The sequence below is a fragment of the Pteronotus mesoamericanus genome, unplaced genomic scaffold, assembly GCF_021234165.1.
Source record: "Pteronotus mesoamericanus isolate MK-2021 breed Mesoamerican mustached bat unplaced genomic scaffold, CSHL_Meso_final scaffold_85, whole genome shotgun sequence".
In the NCBI taxonomy this organism is placed as follows: domain Eukaryota; kingdom Metazoa; phylum Chordata; class Mammalia; order Chiroptera; family Mormoopidae; genus Pteronotus; species Pteronotus mesoamericanus.
Genome location: NW_026555329.1, coordinates 49,076,572 through 49,096,873, shown reverse-complemented (window position 1 = coordinate 49,096,873; position 20,302 = coordinate 49,076,572). Strand labels below are relative to the sequence as shown.

At 36.4% G+C, this 20,302-nt stretch overlaps 1 protein-coding gene across 1 annotated transcript in view; it reads left to right on the top strand.

The window, feature by feature from the left end:
- The window catches only part of BMT2 (base methyltransferase of 25S rRNA 2 homolog), a 199,318-nt gene that overhangs the window by 72,641 nt on the left and 106,375 nt on the right, over positions 1-20,302 (top strand). The window contains exon 3 of the mRNA XM_054563946.1: positions 16,038-16,208. Within this exon, the coding sequence (XP_054419921.1) occupies positions 16,038-16,208 (171 nt within the window). The remainder of the gene's footprint in view (positions 1-16,037; positions 16,209-20,302) is intronic.

Genomic DNA, 20,302 nt, shown 5'->3' with positions numbered 1-20,302 from the left:
TCTCCTGTGTTCTTCAATTCAGAAATTGTATTCATTTCCTTCTGTCTCTTATTGATAGTTTCTATGTCCTTTTTCATGCTTGTGTAGTTTGCAGTAAGTTCCTCATAGTTTTCCTGTAGTTTTTGGTAATTCTCTGTGAGCTCACTGAGCTCATTGAGCTTCCCTGGAACCTTTGTTTTATACTTAATATATGATAGTTGACTTTCCACCATTTCATTTAGTTCTGGTGGTGGGGATTCTTCCTTTCCCTTTGACTACGAGGTTGTTTTGTGTTTTTTTTCTTTTTATTATTTGCAAGACTCTTCTTTTTTGTTCTGCTTCTTAAATTGATCTGTCTTGACTTTCTGAGTTTGTCGTGTAAATCTCTGTGGTAGGAGACAGTTCTTTTTTCTTTCTGGATCTGCCTCTGATGATGTCAGATGATGACCCTGTGTGACCTTAGGCAGTCTGTTCAAGACTGCCAGGAATCTACTGTCTGTGGCTGTCTCATTTACCTGTTATTTTAACCACCCTGCATTTAGCAGGCCAGCTTAGACAACAGAGGATGGAGCAGAGTCCCTCCTGTGGGTGGGTTTATTGGGTCCTCCCACACAGCTGCCATTCAGGGGAGTAGTCTACCTGATCCATATGATTGCTGCCATATCGGGAGTGAGTCAGCACAGGGATCCAGTGGGTTAATCTCTCAGTTCCCTTTCCAAAGCCTCCTTTTCCAGTGTCTCCTCAGCTGTCTCTAGGGAACTCCATGCCCCTTTTAGCAAGGGATCCACTATCTGTGTCTGCCACTCTGTACTCAGCACTCAGGCTGTAGCAGTACTGAGCCATTGCCAAGTCCCTCCTGGAGGCGGGGCTATTGTGTCCTCTTATCTTCTACTGCTCGCATGTGGTCTGCTTGATTGGGATGGCTGCTACTGCACAGAGGATGAATCAGCACCCTGATCTTTCTGGCTACTCAATTCTTTCTCCTATGCCTTCTTCCCCAGTCTCTCCTTAGGTGTCTCTAGCCCACTCTGTCTCTGCATTTGCCAGAGCCCAGGGTAAGTGGCTGCCAATAAAAATTTATGCATTGGCCGTTTAAATGTCTCTTTATGTCTCCAGCCACCTGTCTCTGATAGAGAGCAACCCTGCTGCTCTTCGCAGCTGGCTGTTATCTGTTTACTTTTTGGTCTCTGGTACTATAGGCTGGGGATCCCCACTTACGGTTTAGATCCCGCTCTTCTCAAGGAGATTCAGCTGGCCGCTTAAATATCCCTCTGGCACTCCCACCTGTGGGTGCCCAACCAGCCTTCTTGAGTCTCCACTGCACTCCTACCAGTGAGGTTGTGCTAAAGCTGATTCTTCTGTCTGTCCAAGGTTATAAGGCTTCTCTCTCACTATTGTTCAGTTGTTTTTTTTCCAGGTGATTTCTTTACATTTTAGTTATAATTCCAGATTAGTTCTGGGAGGAGATCAATGTGACTTCCACTCACTCCTCTGCCACCTTGTCCCCCTCCAAAGTCGATAAATTTGTACATAGCCATTTCAGTATTGAAGATAGAAGAATATATGCAACATTTTGTCATATCATGCTTTATTATTTCAAGAAGGGGAAAAATGCAACTGAAGTGCAAAAAAATGTTCATGCAGAATATGGAGAAGGTTCTTAACTGATGGAACTTCTCAAAAGTGGTTTTTTAAGTTACGTGCTGGAGATTTCTTGCTGGATTATGCTCCATGGTTGGGTAGACCACTTGAAGTTCATAGTTATCAAGTTGAGACATTAATTGAGGTAAATCAACATTATACCATGCAAGAGATAGCTGATATACTCAAAATATCCAAATCAATGAAGTTACTGGTGGAAATAAAAAATGTGTCCTTTATTTTATGGAAAAAATCATACAGACATTTTGGCCAACCCAATAATATGGTACAGCTTAGTTTCATTTTCCCAAAAATCCTTTGTGCTCCACCTGTTTATCCCTTCTTTTTTAACCCTTGCTACCACTGACTTTTGTCTTTGTCTCCATTGTTCTGCCCCTTCTAGAAGGTCATATACCTGGAGCCACTGTTTATAGCCTTTTCAAATGGCATCATTCACTCAACATGCATGTGAAGTTCCTCCATATCTTTTTCATGCCTTGATAGCTTATTTCTCTTTAGTGATGAATAATTTTCCATTGTCTGAATATACCATAGCTTATTTATCCATCAACCTACTGAAGACATCTTAGTTGCTTCTAAGTTTTGGCAATTATGAATAAAACTGCTGTAAACATTTATATGCAGGTTTTTGTGTAGAAATAAGTTCTCAACTCCTTTGGCCAAATACCAAGAAACATGATTGCTTGATTGTATGGTAAGACTATGTTTAATTTTGTAAGGAACTGCCAAACTGTCTTTCAAAGTAACCCTTCTATTTTGCATTCCCACCAATAATGAGAGTTCCTCTTCCTCCACATCTTTACCAGCATTTGATCTTTTAGTATTCTCAAATTTAGTCATTCTGATAAGTCTCTCATTGCTATTTTAATTTCCATTTCCCTGAGGACATAGGATGTGGAGCATCTTTTCATATGTTTATTTGCCATCTGTATGTTGTTGATGAAGTGTTCAGCTCTTATGCCCATCTTTAATTGGGTTGTTGTTTTCTTATTGTTGAGGGTTTTTTTTTAATGTTTCTCTAGTCTTTATTTTATAAATTGATGCTCATGCATGCATACATACATTTTTGAAGAAAAATGGGATGTATTTTATTGTTGTTTAGTTTTAAGAGTTCTTTATATATTTTGGATGTAAGTTCTTTATTAAGATATGTCTTTTGCAAGTATTGTTTCTCAGTCTTTGGCTTGTCTTCTCATTCCTTTTACATTGCCTTTTGCAGAGCAGAAGTTTTTAATTTTAATGAAATCTAGCTTCTCAATGGATCATGACTTTGTTCTAAAAAGTCATCACCAAGCCTTAGGTCATCTAGATTTTCTTCTAGGAAATGTATAAAACTATCTAGGACTTACATAGTTTTATGTTTCAAATTTAGGCCTCTAATTTATTTTGAGTTAACTTTGAGAAAAGTGTAATGTCTGTGTCCAGCTCCGTTTTTTTGGCATGTGGGTATCCAGTTGTTTCAGCACTATTTGTTGAAAAGACTATTTTCTACTTCATTGTGTTGCCTTTCAACCTTTGTGAAAGATTGGTTGAATATATTAATGGGAGCCAACTCCTGGGCTCTGTATTCTATTCCATTGATCTATCTATCTGTTCTTTCACCCAGCAACACACTGTCTTGATTACTGTACCTTTATAGGAAGTCATGATATCAGATATCGTCAGTTCTCCAACTTTGTTCTTCTCCTTCAATATTATCTTGGCTATTTCTGGTCTTTTACCTCTCCATATGAAATCTATAATCAGTTTGTTGATATCCACAAAATAATTTGCTGTGGTTTTGATTTGGAAAAACTGACATAGTAACAATATTGAGTTTATTGAGGGGGACTTTTGAGTTATTATTGACATATGTCTCCATTTATTTATTCTTCTAGTTTTTTTTAATGTTATATTTAACGTGATCTTTCATATCTATGTTTGCCTATTAAATTATATATAATTAATACTGAAGTGTTAGTTTACATTTTTTTTATTGTCTATTCTATTATAGTTGTCAAATTTTCACCCTTTTCACTTCTCTGTTTAGCCCACCTGAGACTACAACAGCTAGTCCCCAAACCATTGTTTCTGTCCCTGGGTCATTCATACATGTTCTTTGACTAATTCCTTCCACTTTTTTCCCACAATTCCTCCTCCCATCTCCCCTCTGGCAGCTGGCACTCTCTTGTGTATTTCCATGTCTCTGGTTCTATTTTGGTCTTTAGTTAATTTTGTTCATTAGATTCCTCTTTATTATAAATAATATCATATGGTAATTGTCTTTCACCAACTGGCTTATTTCACTTAACATAATAGTCTCAGTTCCAGTTATGCTGTCACAAAAGGTAGGAATTCCTTCTTTCTTTCTGCTGTGTAGTATTCCATTTTGTAAATGTACCCCAGTTCAATTCATCTACTGGTGGGCACTATGCTGCTTTCAACACTTGGCTATTGTAAATAGCACTGCTATGAACATAGGGGTGCATAAGCTCTCCTGAATTGGTGTTTTGGGATTCTTGAGGTATATTTGCAGCAGAGAAATCACTGTTAAAAGGATATTCCATTTTTAATATTTTGAGGACGTTCCATACTGTTTTACACAGTGGTTGCACCATTCTGCATTCCCACCAACAGTACACTAGTGTTCCATTTTATGCACATCTTCTCCAGCACTTGTTGTTTGTTGATTTTTTAATGATAGATGTTCTGACAGGTGTGAGGTGATATCTCATTGTGGTTTTAATTAGCATCTCTCTGATGGCTAGTGATGTTGAGCCTATTTCCATGAGTATATGAGCCATCTGTACATCCTCCTTGGAGAAATGTCTCTTCGGGTCTTTGCCCATTTTTTAATATAATTGTCTTCTCATTGTTGAGTCCTATTATTTATTTATATATTTTGGAAATTAAACCCTGTCTCTCTATCATAAGCAACTACCTTCTCCCATATAGCTGGTTCCCTTTTCATTTTGCAGATGGTTCTTTAGCCATGCAGATGCTTTTTAGTTTGATGTAATCCTGTTTGTTTATTTTTAACTTTATTTCCCTTGCCCGAGGAGATATATCAGTAAAATACTGCTATGTGAGATATCTGAATATTTCTGCCTTTGTTTTCTGCTTGAATTTTTATAGTACCATGATTTAATATTTATGTCTTTTATCCATTTTGAGTTTATTCTGGTCAGTGGAGTAAGTTGGTGGTATAGTTTCATTTTCTTGCATGTACCAGTCCAGTTCTCCCAATGACATTTATTGAAGAGACTATCTTTACTCCATTGTATGCTCCTGCCCCCTTTGTCAAATATTAATTGACAATAGAGAGACGGGTTGTTTTCTGGGCTCTCTATTCTGTTCCATTGATCTATGTATATGTTCTTACCCAAGTACCAGACTGTTTTGATTACAGTGACCTTGTAGTATAGTTTTATGTCACGTATTGTGATACCCCCATCTTTGTTCTTATCTTGCAGGATTCCTGAGGCTGTTCAGGGTCGTTTACGGTTCCACATAAATTTTCGAAATCTCTGTTCTAGATCTGTGAAATATGCCATTGGTATTTTAGAAGGAATTGCACTCAATTTATGGATTGCTTTTGGTAGTATGGACATTTTAATTATGTTAATTCTTCTAATCCATGAACATGGTATATACTTGTACTTATTGGTATCTTCCTCAATTTCTTTCTTCAGTGTTATATAGTTTTCCAAGTAAGATCTTTTACATCCTTGGTTAAAGTTATTCCTAAGTATTTATTTTTCTTGTTATAGTAAATGGGACTTTTTTCTTAGTTTCTCTTTCTATAGTTCATTGTTGGTGTACAAAATGCCATTGATTCCTCAATCATGACTTTGTATCCCACTATTTTGTGAAAAAAAATCACTATTTAGGTTGCGTATTTTTTTGGTGAAACTAGGGTTTTCTAAGTACACTATCACATCATCTGCAAGTAAGTTTTACTTTCTCTTTCCCAAATTGTTTGCCTTCTATTTCTTTTTCCCACCTGATTGCTGTGGCTAGAACTCCCAGTACTATGTTGAATAAGTAAGGGGAAAGTGCACACCCTTGTCTTGCTCCTGATCTTAAGGGAAAAGCTTTTAATTGTTGCCCAATGAGTACGATGTTGGCAGTAGGTTTCTTGTTTATGATCTTTATTGTGTTTAGGGATGCTCCCTCTCATCCCTGTTTGCTGAGTTTTGTTTTGTGTTTTTAATCATAAATGGGTCTGGATTTTATCAAATGCATTTTTAGCATCTCTTGATACGATCATATGATTTTTTCCATTCATTTTTTTATGTGGTGTATTTTGTTTATTGATTTGCAAATATTACAAATCCTTGCATCCCTTGGATAAATTCCACATGATTGTAGTGTGTGTTATCTTTTTTATGTATTGCTGGATCTGGATTGCCAATATTTTGTTGAGGATTTTAGCGTTTACATATATCAGGGATACTGTCTTATAATTTTCTTCCTTTGTTGTTTCTTTACCTGGCTTTGGAATTAGAATGATTTGGGTCTTGGAAAAAGAGTTTGGGAGTGTTCCCTCTTCAAGAATTTTTTGAAATAGGTTGAGAAAGATAGCGGTTAGTTCCTCTTTGAATGTTTGGTAAAATTTATCTGTGAAGCCATCCATTCGAGGGATTTTGTGCCTGAAATTCTTTGATTACTGCTGTAATTTCTCTAGTTGTTATTGGTTTATTCAGGCTTTCTGCTTTTTCTTGATTCTGTTTTAGAAGATTATATGTTTCTAGAAATTTGTCCATTTCACCCAGGCTGTTCATGTAGTTTTTCATAGTAATTTCTTACAGTCCTTTGTATTTCCGTGGTACCAGTTGTTACTTCTCCTCTTTCAGTATCAGTTGTTACTTCTCCTCTTTCCTTTATGATTTTATTTATTTGGGTCCTCTCTCTTTTTTTCTTGATGAGTCTGGATAAAGATTTGTCAGTTTTATTTTTCTTTTCAAAGAACCAACTCCTAGATTCATTGATCCATTGAATTGTTCTTTTAGTCTCTACATCATTTAATTCTGCTCTAGTCTTGATTATTTTCTTCCTTCTATTTGCTCTAGGCTTTGTCTGTTGGTGTTCCTCTAGTTATTTTAGATGTAGGGATAGGTTATTTGAGATTTTTTTGTTTGTTTGTTTTCTTTAGGCAGGTATATATATATATATATATATATATATATATATACTTCCCTTTCAAGATGGCCTTTGCAGTGTCCCATATTTTCAGGGTTATTGGGTGTTCATTTTCAATTGTTTCCAGATACTTTTTGATTTATTTATTTTTATCTAATTGTTAGCCCATTCATTGTTTAATAATATGTTATCCAGTCTCCATGTATTTGAATGTTTTTAGAGGTTTTTCCTTGACGTTGGTTTCTAGCTTCAAGCCATTGTGGTCCAAGAAGATGCTTGATATGATTTTATTTTTCTTGAATTTGTTGAGGCTTTTCTTGTGTCCTACCATGTGGTCTGTCTTTGAAAATATCCATGTGCATTTAAAAAGAATGTATATTTTGCTCTTTGGTGTGAAATGCTCTGTATACGTCAGTTAAGTCCTTTTGATCTAGAGTGTCATTCAATGCCATAATATCCTTGTTGATTCTTTGTTGGAAGATGTATCCATTGTAAACAGTGGAGTGTTAAAACCCCCTACAATGACTCTATTGCTTTCGATCTTTTCCTTAAAGTTCTCCAAGGTTTTACTTATGTATTTAGTGCTCCTAAGTTGTATGCTTACAAGTTTACAAGGGTTATTATATAAATTATGAAGTGAACTTCTTTGTCTCCTGTTATGGCCTCTTTCTGAAGTCTATTTTGTCTGATCTAAGTATTGTTACTCCTGCTTTTTTTTTTTCAGGTTTATTGCTTGGAATATTTTTTCCATTCCTTCACTTTCAGCCTGTGCAGAACTTTTGTTCTGAGGTCCATCTCTAGTAGACTGCACATATGTGTGTCACATCTTCTTATCCTTTCAGTTACCCTATGTTTTTGATTGGAGCATTTAATCCATTTACACTTATTATTGATACGTATTTATTCATTGCTATTTTTTCTTCTTCTGTTTTTCTCTCGCTCCCTCTCTTCATCTTCTAAAGCTGTCCCGTTAACATCTCTTGCAGTGCTGGTTTGGTGAAGGTGTATTCTTTTACCATTTTTTGTCTGAGAAGCTCCTTATTTCCCCTTCCATTTTAAATGAGAGCCTTGCTGGTTAGTTTTGGTCCAGGTGTTTATTTTCAGTACTTGGAATATTTCATGCCATTCCCTTCTGGCATGTAGTGTTTCTGTTGAGAAATCAGCGGATAGCCTTATTGGAGCACCCTTGCATGTTACTAGCTCTTTTTCCCTTCCTGCCTTTAAGATTTTCTCTTTGTCTTTAAATTTTGCCATTTTACTTATGATGTATCTTGAGTGGGCCTCATTGGGTTCCTCTTGATTGGGACCCTCTGAGTGATTCCTGAACTTGTGTGAAATTTTCCTTTCACTAAGTTAGAGAAGTTTTCTGTCATTATTTTTTCAAACAGGTTTTCTATACCTTGCACCTTTTGTGTTCCTTCTGTTATTTTTAGGAGCAGCTTCCCTAAACTATCTTTGTTCTTATTGAGTCTTTTTTCATTTTGTTTTTCTGACTAGGTGTTTTTCTCTACCTTGTCTTCCTCCTCTCTGAGTCATTCCTCTGCTTCATCTAGCCTGATTTTAATTCCTTCTAATGTATTCTTCATTTCAGATATTGTATTCTTCATTTCCTCCTTGTTCTTATTCATAGTTTTGTGTCCCTTTAAATGCTGATTTAGTTCCCACTAAGTTCCTTGTAGCCCATAAAGTTCCTTGTAGTGCTCACTGAGTTTATTGAGCATCCTTATGATCATTACTTTGAATTCTGTGTTTGATAAATTGCTTTCCTCAGTTTCATTTAGCACTTTTTCTGGGGATTCCTCCTTTCCTTTTGATTGGGGTTGATCTTTGTCTCCCCATTTAGTGACTCTTTTTGTTTTTTTCTGTGTCTTAGATTGTTCTACTTTGACTCCCTGTCATTGTGTGTGAGGGGCAGGGGACTTCTGTGGTAAGAGACCTGCGGGACCCAATGGTGTAGTCTCCTTGATACTCTTACCTGGATGCCCTGAGGATGCCCTTATGCTGTTTATGTGGGCTCTCTTGTTGTAATTGGGTCTTGGTTTTTGTTGGTTTGTTCATTGGTGGATTCTCCTCTCCTGCTGGCTGACTGAGAAGTACACCCCCCTGCCATATGATGTATGCTGTTGTATAAGTGCTGCCAGAACAAAGAAAACCCAGCAAACAAAATGCACAGCAGTAAAAATACCCCTCAAACCCCCCCCACAATACCAGCAACAAATGAGCAAAGATTAGTAAAAGTGGAAAGAAAATAAGAATATTATAAGAAGGAGAAAAAAAGAATGTGGGATTACTGATGAAAGGAGAAATGATTTTGAGCAGGTAGAGGGAGGAGAAATAATAAGAGTAGGGGATATAAAGGCGAAGAAATGTAGAAAATAAAATTTACAACATAAATTAAAAAGGGAGAGAATAAGGAAAAATGAAGTTAGAAAGGGAAAGAGTATAATATGAGGTTGAAATAAAATTTACCAAGTGAAGAAATAGGAATAAAACTGAATAAAATCAACCACCGTAGCAATATTCACAACAAATGAACAAAGATTAATAAAGGAGAAAAGAGAATAAGAATACTATAAGATAGACAAAAGGAAAAAGATTATGAGATATCTAAAGTAAAGAAAGATAATTTTGAGAGGACAGAGGGGAGGAGCAGTAATAAGAGTGAGGAGTGGAAACAAAGCATAGATAGGGAAAAATAAAACTTAATATGAAAATAAGGAAAGGAGGGAAGAAGGCAAAAATGGAGTAAGAGAAGGAAAAAGTAAAATATGAGATTTGAAATAAAACTAAAATTAAAAAATACTGAAATAGGAACAAAATTAAAAAAAAGATGTTAAAAAGTTATGGAGGAGAAAACATTAACACAAATAATGAAAAGGAATGAAATGGGATATGTCTCAGCAGAGTTGAATATTTGCCTACTGTCTTCTCCTTCTGGATCCGTTTCTGGTAATGTCAAATGGTGTTCCCATCTAGCTTTAGGTAGCATGTTTGAAGCTACAAACGATCCACAGACTGTAACTATCTCCTTCAGGTTGGCTGGTCCGCTTTGTTCTGCCCTGCTGACTTTTTATCAGCAAGGTTCTGGGCTGGTTTATCTAATGTCCAACAGCACTGTACCACCTCCACCTGCTTCTAGAGGGAGCTTTTGGTGTGATTCAGAGAATGTGATCCCTGGGTCTCCCCTGTTGAGTCTTCAGGGAAGATGGTGGGTGTTTCCCCTGCCCTTGTGCCTCACGCCTTGGTATGTCTCAGATTATTTCCAATAATGTATAGTTTCTGATGAATTAGCTATCCATTACATGTGAGCGACCAACCTGTGTAAAAGAATCAGCTCTTTCCTGCTTGGAGCTGATAGCATCACCGTTTAAGTGATGAGGAAGGGCTGGGTCCTGAATACTCTTTGCTGTTCTAATTTCTAATCTCTGCTATGCTGGTTTCAGTGAAGTCTAGCTTGAGGAACCTGTGTAGCTTGTGTGTCTGATAAAAGTTCAGAAAGGGCTCATTTTGAGATTCTTTCTCTCCCATGTGGCTATGCACGCAGCTGGGGTTCTTGAGCCTGGTCTTACTCTTGTGCAGAGTTTGCAGTCCTGCAGATGGGAGTTGGGCATGCCTTCCTTTTCCCAGAGGTTTGTACTCTGCAGTGTTAGGGGATCTGCCTGGCGTCAAAGAATCTCAGGTGCTCCCCTCTTTCCGGTCTAGCTCCCAGCCCACTGTTCTCACAGGAAATTCAGACCTGAATATTCCGTTCTGCACAGCTCCCCGCACCTGACCCCCCCCCCCCTTACTAACTGCACTGGGTGGGGCCCCACAATCCCTTTCCCATCCAGCTGGATTCAGTGGGAATAAATTGCATTTTTAGTCTGGTTTCTTGGCTAGAAGGGCAGCTGTGCCCACACACAGGGTCCCTGCCCATCCATGCTTCAGCTCCCCTTTTAAAGTCTCCACATGACATCCACACTGCAGTGCTGAATCACTGACTGGTTCTCCATGCACTCCACATCCCCAAAATGCAAAAAGGTCAGGGCTGGCCACAGCCTGCCAGTGCCTCTGACAGTTTTAGGAGATAGAATTTCTCTCTGGTACTCTCCCAGTTTGTGCTGCAGCTTTGCAGGTATTGCTTTCTGGGTTGTGTGCAACATGTGTCTCCCAGACTTCGTATATCCTCCCAAGTCTCTCCTGATTAAGGGTGTGAGTTCCCTGTGCGTGACCTGGGCTCCCCTCTCTAGGGAGGGGAGGAAGCAACTAAGCTGCATTTTGTCTGACCTTGCCTCTGCTGCAGGCACTTTGTACAAGTTATTTCCCTTCAATTTATAAAATCTCTCACTGGATCATGCAAAGCATCCTCTGTATTACTTGACTTCAAAAATTTGTATCTGCTGACATTCCATTGATCATTCAAGTTACTTGTCAGAAGATCAGCGGAAAATCCATGCTAGGGGCACGAGCCAGTGGGCTCAGCTTCCACCTATTCTGCCACCATCATCAGTTTTCAACTTTTGTGTTTGTTTTTGTTTTCTGTGTTTTTGAGAATATTTTACTTTTTCTTGAATATTGAGGTGATATTGGTTAATAAAATTATATAGATTTCAATTGTCTGATTCTATAATACATCAACTCTATGTTGTATTTTGTGTTTAGCACCCAAAGTCAAGTATCCTTCCATCATCATTTATCCTCCATTTTTCCTCTTCTACCTTCCCCCACTCCCCTTTCCCTCTGGTAATCACCATTGTTGTCTGTGTCTATGAGTTTGTTTTTGCTTAATCCCTTCACTTTTTTCACCCAGCCCCCTCAACAACCCTCCCACCCCCCACAGCTGTCATCTGTTTCTGTTCTATGAAACTGTTTCAATTTTGTTTTTGAAATCATATGGTGTTTGTCTTCTCTGACTGGTTTATTTCACTTAGTATAATACTCTCCATGTTCATCCAAGGTGTCATAAAAGGTGAGATTTCCTTCTTTTTTTTGATAATCAAGTAGCATTACATCTGTTGAAAGGTTTTGTCTTTCTCTTCCTTTCAGTAGGAACTTGTATGGTTGCTGGACTTCTTGAACATTTGTTTTATGTATTTTGTTTGTTATGTTGGAGTGTCTCTAGATGTGTAGGTGGGAGTTTGGGTAGATTACTTTGTTTCTTAATTCCAAAGAACCTTGTTTGATTGGTACAAATAGGGAAGTGGAGTTCCCTTAAAAAATAATGTACTCTTTTGTTGTGATTTAGGATGTATAAAATACGTACAGATTATCACACCTCAGTAGTCTCCTTATCCTTAATTATTTTATTATTTACTTTTGTCACCACACTCCAGAGATACCTCCTTTCTTCAAGATGCCTTTTTTATCCCCCAGAAACAAAAATCCTCCCAAGGATCTCACCTTTGGTGACAATGCTCCCTATATACTCTTCAGACTCCTTCCTTTTGGCCTTACCAATGCTAATACTTCGATTTATTGTTTCCTAAATCTCTTTTTAAGATACCTGCATGCAGAGTTGGACCTTTTTTTTTTGGTACTGAACTTTAGCTGGGGTTTGCTACCTCTGAGACCACATCACATACCTTCCTTTCTTTTAAAGTCCTCATCAGACTCTATTTTGGGTGGCTCCAAAAGCCAACTCAGTTTGCCTCAAATTTTTATTTCCAGAAATTACATGTAAAATGATGCTCTATTTATTCTCTGTTTCCTAGTTATGTCATAGAAACTGTTTGTGGTTTTATTTGCCTTTCTTAATGATCTGTATATTTTTTGGAAGATATGTAAGAAGATTGGTATTTAAATGGCTCTTATCCTCCTATGCTAGCCCTTTTAAATATTTTGCTCTCAAGTTTCTAGAAAACTATGAGATTCAACCATATAAAACTGCAAGTTTTGTGACTTAAAAACTACTGAATATCAGCAATTATATAGGGTTCTGTGTAACAGAAAGGTAAGCAAGCTCTTTATTTTTGTGTCTCATGCCTTAGTGAAATGTTACATTCCAAGGGGATATAATGTGTGCAATTTTTTACAAACTTTTGCTGAGGTTTAATTTACTTACAATAAAATGCACACATACTAGTGTACATTTAGTGGATATTGACAGTTGTTTGTACTTATGTAACCACTAACACCATCAAGATATAGAACATTTTTATTATTCTTTATTAAGCTCCATTGTATACCTTTGTAGTCAGACTCACCCCAAACTACAGGAAACCACTAAACCACTTTCTTGTTGTGAGATAGCTAAAGGCCACATTTCTTAGTTGGCCTGTGAGTCTTGTGTGATATGAGGCTTGCTTACTTTTCTAATGTCACCTGGCTTTGGTTTTCTACATATGTGTTCTGGCCTTAGAGCCTTTACAGTTGTGATTCCATCCATCCATCCATCCATCCATCCATCCATCCGTCCATCCGTCTTCTGCCTGGTACCTTAAATTTCACGTACCTTGAACTGATGTCCATCAGTGCAGGATCCATACTGTTTTTCTCTTTTGTGACTTTGCTGACGCTATTTCCTCTGCCAAAAAAGCACTTCTCTCCTTAACTAACATTCTTCCTTGCCTGACTTATTCCTACTCATCTTTCAAAAATCATCTAATATTAATGACTTTAGATTGGGTTAGGTATCTATCAATTACTTTTATGTTTATTAATTGTATTTTGTTTATTGTTATATAAATTGTTTGTCTCCTTTACTAGTTTAAGCTCCTTGAAGGAAGCGATGCCTTCTTCAATTTGTTATCCCACCATCTGTGTACCTGGCACATGATAGGTACTTAATAAATATTTACCTAATGATGAATGCATTCAACTCCCATACAGTTAAGAGTTGAATCTCCATATATAGGGTTAAAGAAGTCTTAAATAACAGATACTTTAAAACATTGAGGTTGAACAAATAGCATTCTATTAGTGTGAGAACTGGCATTGTTCTCTTAGACCATTTCTACTTGCAGAAATCAGTTTAAAATTAATTCCTCAATTCTTACTTTTCTTAACATAGTTGTTTTATCCATTGATCTACTGATGGACAGTTGGGCTACTTCCATATCTTGGTGATTGTAAATGTTGCTACAGTGAACATTGGGGTGCTTATGTTCTTTTGAATTAGTGTTTTGGGTTTCTTCAGATATATTCTCAGAAGTGGAATTACTGGGTCATTTTTCGACGTTATCCTATACTACTTTTCACAGTGGCTGCACCAATCTGCATTCCCACCAACAGTGCAAAAGGATACACCATTCCTCCACATCCTGGCAAGTACTTGTTTGAGGTGATATCACATTGCATTTCTCTGATGATGAGTGACATTGAACATCTTTTCATGTGTCCCTTGGCCATGTATATGTCCTCTTTGGAGAGTTGTCTATTCAGGTTTTTGCCCAATTTTTAATTGGATTGTTTCTTTTCCTGTTATTGGTTTTATAAGTTCTTCATCAATTTGGGTATTAACCCCTTATCAGATGTTCTCCCATTCATTTTTTAAATATTTTTTAATTAGTTAATTTATATTCCCAAATACATTTGTCTCCGCCTTCCCACCACCACTTTCCCCTGCCCCCCTCCCCCTTCTCCTTCCCTTAATCCTTCCCCACTTTGGCTTTGTCCATGAGTCCTTACTATATGTTTCTTGACTTGCCCCTTCCCTTCCTTTTCACCCCGCTCACCCCTCCCTCCTTCCCTCTTGTCTCTGTTGCTTTCTTTTCCTTTCAGTGTTGCTGGTCTTATTTTCCTTGCATCTTTGTTTTGTTGGTTAGGTTCCGCTTATAGGTGAGATCATATGGTATTTGACTTTCTCCCCCTGGCTTATTTCGCTTAGCATAAAGCTCTATAGTTCCATCCATACTGTTGTGTAGTGTAGTAGTTCTTTTTTTCTTTCTGCTGCATAATGTTCCATTGTGTAAACGTACCATCATTTTTTGATCCTATCATCTACTGATGGGCATTTAGGTTGATTCCAACCCTTGGCTATTGTAAATTGTGCTGCTGTGAACATTGGGGTGCATAGGTTGTTTTGTATTGGCGTTTTGGTGTTCTTAGGGTATAGTCCCAGCAGGGGAATCACTGGGTCAAAAGGCAGTTCCATTTTCAGCTTTTTGAGGAAATTCCACACTGCTTTCCATAGTGGCTGCACCAGTCTGCATTCCCACCAACAGTGGACTAGGGTTCCCTTTTCTCCATAGCCTCGCCAGCACCTGTTGTTTGTGGATCTGTTTATGATGGCCATTCTGACCGGTGTGAGGTGGTACCTCATGGTGGTTTTGATCTGCATTTCTCTGATGGCTAGTGATGCTGAGCATGCTTTCAAATGCCTCTGGGCCCTCAGTATCTCCTCCTTGGAAAAGTGTCTGTCCAGGTCCTTTGCCCGGCTACATGCAAAAAATTGAAATTGGATCATCAGCTGACACCATACACAAAAATAAACTCAAGATGGATAAAAGACTTAAATATAAGTCGCAACACCATCAAAGTCCTAGAGGAGAACATTGGCAGGAAACTCTCAGATATCCTACGCAGCAATTTTTTCACTGATATGTCTCCTAAAGCAAGGGACATAAGGGAACGAATAAACAAGTGGGACCTCATCAAAATAAGAAGCTTCTGCACGGCAGAAGAAAACATCAGCAAAATGAAAAGGGAGCCAACCCTATGGGAAAATATATTCGCTAATGATACATCAGATAGAGGTTTGATCTCCAAGATATATAAAGAGCTTACTCGACTCCACTCCAAGAAGACAAACGATCCAATCCAGAAATGGGCAAAGGACCTGGGCAGATGCTTTTCCAAGGAGGAGATACAGAAGGCCCAGAGGCATTTGAAAGATAAATGATTCTGAATGTGCTGAAAACCTGACCTTCATAAACCAAAAGGATCTGGAAAACAACTGTTGGGATATTTTTCTAATATCATCAAAGCTGGCTTAGAATTAACTGTGACTACTATTTTTTTGTATGCTGAGTGTAACTGAATAGCAGAATTATTTAAGCTTTTTGGAGGAACTTATGTTTCAGTTAAACATAAAGTTAAAATTTCAGTTAAAATATATATTTCTGAAAAACATACTTTTTATTCAATATAATCTCTGATCCTGTTTTTTATATCTTAATTTTTTAAATGTCAAGCTGCCACAAGGTTCTTAAACTTATATCTGTGTGACATTTTTAAATTAGAAATCTGTATTTTTTAAAGTTTCCCATTTCCATTAATAAAGATCAATGCTTTTTCATTTTATATTCATTATATTCATACTTTAGTGTTTTAATATATAACTTTATTTTGCTTTTTAGTGTATGCAGAGAGTATTTCCAAAATGGTGGGAAGAGAAAAGCACTTGAGAAAGATAAAAAAAGAGCAGTACTTGGCACTAAGAGCACTCCAGCCTTAAATACATATGAGTCGTCTAAACTCGAAGGTCATTCAACCAACCTTAGCTTTACAAATTCTGAAATTATAACTGAGTAAGTATACTTTTTCTATTTCAGTTACTAACATTATTCTGGGTAGCTATGTTATTAATATTGAATAGTGTGATGGTTTACCAAATAGTGCGCAATATGCTTGCTCCTCTGGTAATATGTTAGCCTGACAAATGCCATATGTAATATTATTAGGTACAAAACCCGCATACAATTTTAAGGAATATCTAGAAAACTAGTGGTTCTATAATATAGATTGTCCTCACCAAAAATGAGGAAGAATAGTTTATTAAATGTTTTAATAATTGTTCTTATGGTACCACAAAGAATTGAAACAGAAAAATCCAATTAAATTAAGTTTAAAGTTACTGTCCACTAAAATCACAAAGTATGGAATGATGAAAGATTACTAATAGAACCAATTGCCATTATTTTACTCTTCATAGGAAAATCTGACTGGTAGTAATCAGTGTATGCATGTAGATACAAATTTTACTTAATAAGTACATGACTATTTTTCTAGTTTTATTGAGGTATAATTGATATGTAACATTATATAAGTTGAAGATATATGACAGTAATTCAGTACATGTATATGTTGTGAAGTGATTACTACAATAAGTTAACATTCCTCATTTCACATAATTATAAATTCTTCCTCTCTGATGAGAACTTTTAAGGTCTACTATTTTAGCAGCTTTCAAATATGTAATATAGTGTTATTAACTATAGTCATCATGTTGTACATTACATCCCCAGAACTTACTTATCTTGTAATGGAAAGTTTGTACCTTTTACCACCTGCTCCCTGCACTCCCCATCCCTGTCTCTGGCATCCACAACTCTGATACTGTTTCTTTGAGTTTGGTATTTTTAGATTACACAGAGAAGTGAGATCACTCAGTATTTGCCTTTCTCTGTCTGACTTACTTCATTTTAGCACAATGCCTTCAAGGTTCTTCCATGTTGTTGAAAATGCAGGATTTCCATCTTTTTAATGGCTAAATAATACTCTGTTTTGTATATATACATATAAGTACATAAGTGTTATAATCCAGTTCACTATTAGTAGTGTTAAAATTATCTAGACACCTTAGTACCAGAATACATTTGTGGTTTCAAGTTATATTTTATTAATCTCTTGAAAATGCTGAACATAAGTAATTCTAGGAACATTGTTTGAAAGCTAACTATGAAAATAAAGTTAAAATAACCTCTTAAAGCAGTTTCAAATCTGTAGATATTAACAAAATAACCTTTGAATTTATTTTGATTTTATACTATGTTGAAAATATTATCTAGTTAGTTATAAGTAACTTCATTGAAAAAAATAACATACCTTTGATTAGTTCAGTAGGAAAAGATAACACATCTTTTACCTTTATTTATTTAAAGGTTACTACAAGGCTTACAAAGCATAATGACTAACTAAACATCCTATAACTCGGGCATTATGAATATTTTTTAAATGTTGACCAGTGTAAGAAATTATATTGCTATCAAAAATAGGTACGTATGGAAAATATCAACCATAAAATTTCTATATGGTTCTTTTTTTAGTGTCTCTTTTCATTATTGAGATTACCTTCTTTATTGAGTCATTACATCTTCCTTTAATTCTTTTAAACACAGTTTCTTTAATTCTTTGAATATATTTATAATAGCTGATTTGAAGTCTGCTAAAACCCACATTTGGTCCCTTTCTAAGTCTGTTTCTATTCATTGCTATTTTTCCTTCAGTGCAGACCACACTTTCCTGTTTTTCTTTGCTTATCATAATTTCTTGTTGAAAACTGTTTAATATATTTTTATTGGTGGTCGGTGTTTTTTGATAATTTGCCTGGACTTAATCTGTGGGATTGATCTCCCTTGTAGTTTATATGTTATTGTTGTCTTTTTCTTTAAATTTTTTTTTAAATTAAAAAACAAATTTGTTTAGTCTCCCAGTCAGCAAAGGCTATGTAGGGAGTTTATGTAGCCCTTCTGTGCCTCTCTCATTTCCGGAATCTTTCTGTTAAATTTCTGTCTAGTTCTTCAATCTACAGTTCAGCCCTACCAAAACTACAACCTAAGGCTAGCATAGCTGCTGTCCTTTCCTATGTGTTTTCAAACAAGTTTGCTGTTTTTACTGACAGTGCTCTATTTGGGTTTTTCACTTTGCTCCAAATCAAGTTAGCCTCTTCCAGCAGTCAAGCTGCTGTTTTTCATAGACTTGTCCTTTAAGAACTTCCATAACTACTAAGCAGGGGCTGGGGGTGATGAGACTTGCTTCAGGCAAGAACACTGCAGATTCCCAAGCTCATTTCAGCTGGTTTTCATAAATGTACACTTCTCAACTTAATTGCCCCAAATGGTTGTTTTTGAGGATTGTATTCAGTTGTATAGATGGCTATTTCTTGAGAAGTTGGATTTGCTAACCTCAGTCTTGCCATAGGCAAGAAATTCCTGTCCATAGTTTAGTTTTAAGGCAGAAAAATTAGTTTGGTTTTAAGCAGTAAAGAAAGGTATCCAAATATAATTGTTACAGGTCACATTTCACTTGGTATTAAACATTAAAATAACTTGGCCTAGGATAGTTAGGTTTGGATTTTCTTCATTCTGAAAACTCTGGACTTTTTAATATAGCTTCTGGCCCTAACCTGTGTATAGACTTTTTCCTCCTACACCACCTACCATTTTTATAACTTGTGTTCTAGTTATATGGAACTATTTAAATTCCCCAGGTGGTACATGCTAGTTCTCAATTTTTGGCAATTGCAAGTGCTATATATCCTTTTCTTAAAAAACTATTGCTATATTATATTAGGCTATATTTGAACCATCTTTTCTTATAGAACTTAACCTGAACTTCTCAAAGGAATGGATACCAGTATTAAGAATTTTTATACCTCTGTTGTACTACTTACATTGTATTAAAGTCACTCTTGTATATTTTTCTGACTACAAATGAAATAAGATGAAAGATATGCTTATAGAGAAGATTATAGATATAAACAATTATTACTCAATTATTATGATTAAGCACATTTCTTTCCAGTCTTTTTAGTAAGGGTTGTTTTGGTGTGTGTTTGTTTTTTACATAGTAGAGATTATGTAAAGAACTTTGTAAACTCCTTCCATGCTATGAAAGCATTATATTTAATAATAAAAATCTGTACCACTATGTGTATCAAAATACAGTGATCCTGAATACAAAATAAAACTCAGTTTTTCCAAAGAGAATCTTCCCCCCCTTTACTACTCTCATTTCTGTTTTAGGTAGGTAGACGTCCTAGTCAAAATTAAGATGTGTGCTCTATTTATTTATAGATATTATTATATGAAAGATACATAGTGCTTACTATCCAAATGTATTTGACTTTGGGTAGCAAGTTTAAATAGCAAGGGTTATCTTTTTCCCAGCCTTATTTCAAAATATCTATTCAAGTCGTTTTGATTTCTGGGTTCAGATAGCAAAGGCTCATATAACATAGCATAAATACATTTTTTTCAGTTACATTTTATGAAAACTGAATAATAAAGCCAAATGTTTGTTTCTACTAGAGTCACTTTTTAAGTCATCCATGTCTCATAATTGAGATGCAATACTTTTTTTTTCTTTTATTTTATTTATTTACTTTTTAAATACATTTGTCTCTGCCTCCCCCCCAGCTCTTTCCCTTGCCCCCTCCCACCTTCCCTCCCTCAGCTCTTCCCCTTTGGTTTTGTCCATGAGTCCTTGCTATATGTTCCTTGACTTTCCCCTTCCCTTCCCTTTCCCTGCCCCCCCCCCTTCTCTCTTGTCTCTGTTGATTTCTTTTCCTTTCAGTGTTGCTGGTCATATTTTCCTTGCATCTTTGCATTGTTGGTTAGGTTCCGCTTATAGGTGAGATCATATGGTATTTGTCTTTCGCCCCCTGGCTTATTTCGCTTAGCATGATGCTCTCCAGTTCCATCCATCCTGTCGCAAAGTTTAGTACTTCTTTTTTTCTTTCTGCTGCGTAGAATTCCATTGTGTATATGTACCATAATTTTATGATCCAATCATCTACTAATGGGCATTTAGGTTGCTTCCAAGACTTTGCTATTGTAAATTGTGCTGCTATGAACATTGGGGTGCATAGGTTCTTTTGTATTGGCGTTTTGGTGTTCTCAGG